The following is a 1,230-nucleotide window of genomic DNA, read 5'->3' on the forward strand; positions in this document are numbered from 1 at the left end:
ACTATCGAGAGCATTTCTCCAGACAGGAGTGGATTATGCTGGGCCAATGCCCATTCTTAAGTGGAAACCGACAAATTTTCAACCCGCCACGGTACACACCGCAGTCTTCGTCTGCGTAAGGACATCAGCAGTGCACCCGGAGCTGGTCACGCGTCGGAGCACAGACGCATTCATCGCAGCTCTCAAAAGACTCACCGGCAGGAGAGGAATCCCCCAAATTATGGACAGTGACAATGGCACCAACTTCGAAGGCGCTGCGAAAGTCCTCCACCAACTCTACCAGCAAGAATCACCAGAGAATCAACAACTCCAAGCTGCTCTTGCCACAAATGGAATTCGCTGGGGCTTCAGTCCACCACGAGCACTTCATTTTGGTGGCAAATGGGAAGCAGCTGTGAAATCGAAGAAACGTCACCTGAGAACAACACTGGGAGCAACGACACTCACCTATGAAGAGCTCAACACCATGTTGATCCAGATCGAAGCCTGCCTAAACTCCAGGCCGATGTCATCAATGTCTGATGGTCCAGACGATCTCCAAGCGTTCACCCCAGAACACTTCCTGATAGGTGAGCCACTTCAACTCATCCCAGAGCCATCGTACCTGGACGACAATCCATCCAGGATGCACAGATGGAACTTGATCACCAAGAAAATCCAACAATTCAGGTCAAGATGGTCCAAGGTATGTCTCCAACGCCACCTCGCCACCTACAAGTGGAATCACCGCCAAGAAAACCTCAAGGTCGGAGACATGGTGCTAGTGGTGGATGAAGACTTCCCACCAGCAAGGTGGCCACTAGCACGAATCACAGTCAAGTCAGCCTACTCAGAGGTAGCCAGGTACGCTGACGGCACTCCTAATCCAGAGGAGTACGAAACACGAGTCAGCACCTGGAATCGACCCATTACGAAGCTCTCCTACCAACAGATCCACCAGGAGAAAATCAACAGGAAAATCAAGGGGACCCCCCGGAAGGGCAGGAATGAGAGATGAGTATCATTTTTTCTAGTTAAACAAATCAACAAATCATACCGTGTGTTCCACCCCTTAGATCTCATCACCACGAAATCAACCTGTCAGAAGTCAATGAAGAGTATCAATAGTAACTCAGCCTAAATTCGCCACCGCCGATGGTGAATTGCCCCCGCGATGGTTAGAATTAAGCTATACTTGCGCTGTTTTGACGAAAGCGATTATCGGAAAACTCCGACAATGATCGGGACCCA

At 50.2% G+C, this 1,230-nt stretch overlaps 1 protein-coding gene across 1 annotated transcript; it reads left to right on the forward strand.

The window, feature by feature from the left end:
- The first annotated feature begins 220 nt into the window (after nucleotides 1-220).
- Nucleotides 221-997, forward strand: LOC105271701 (uncharacterized). The gene has a single exon (XM_011313416.1). It carries the CDS (start codon nucleotides 221-223, stop codon nucleotides 995-997), a length of 777 nt encoding a protein of 258 aa, XP_011311718.1.
- Nucleotides 998-1,230: the final 233 nt, after the last annotated feature.

Source organism: Fopius arisanus, unplaced genomic scaffold (genome assembly GCF_000806365.1).
Source record: "Fopius arisanus strain USDA-PBARC FA_bdor unplaced genomic scaffold, ASM80636v1 scaffold00120, whole genome shotgun sequence".
In the NCBI taxonomy this organism is placed as follows: Eukaryota; Metazoa; Arthropoda; class Insecta; order Hymenoptera; family Braconidae; genus Fopius; species Fopius arisanus.

What these genes read in the sequence shown, in the direction of transcription:
- LOC105271701 (XM_011313416.1), top strand. Translation starts at nt 221, where the DNA reads ATGGACAGTGACAATGGCACCAACTTCGAAGGCGCTGCGAAAGTCCTC.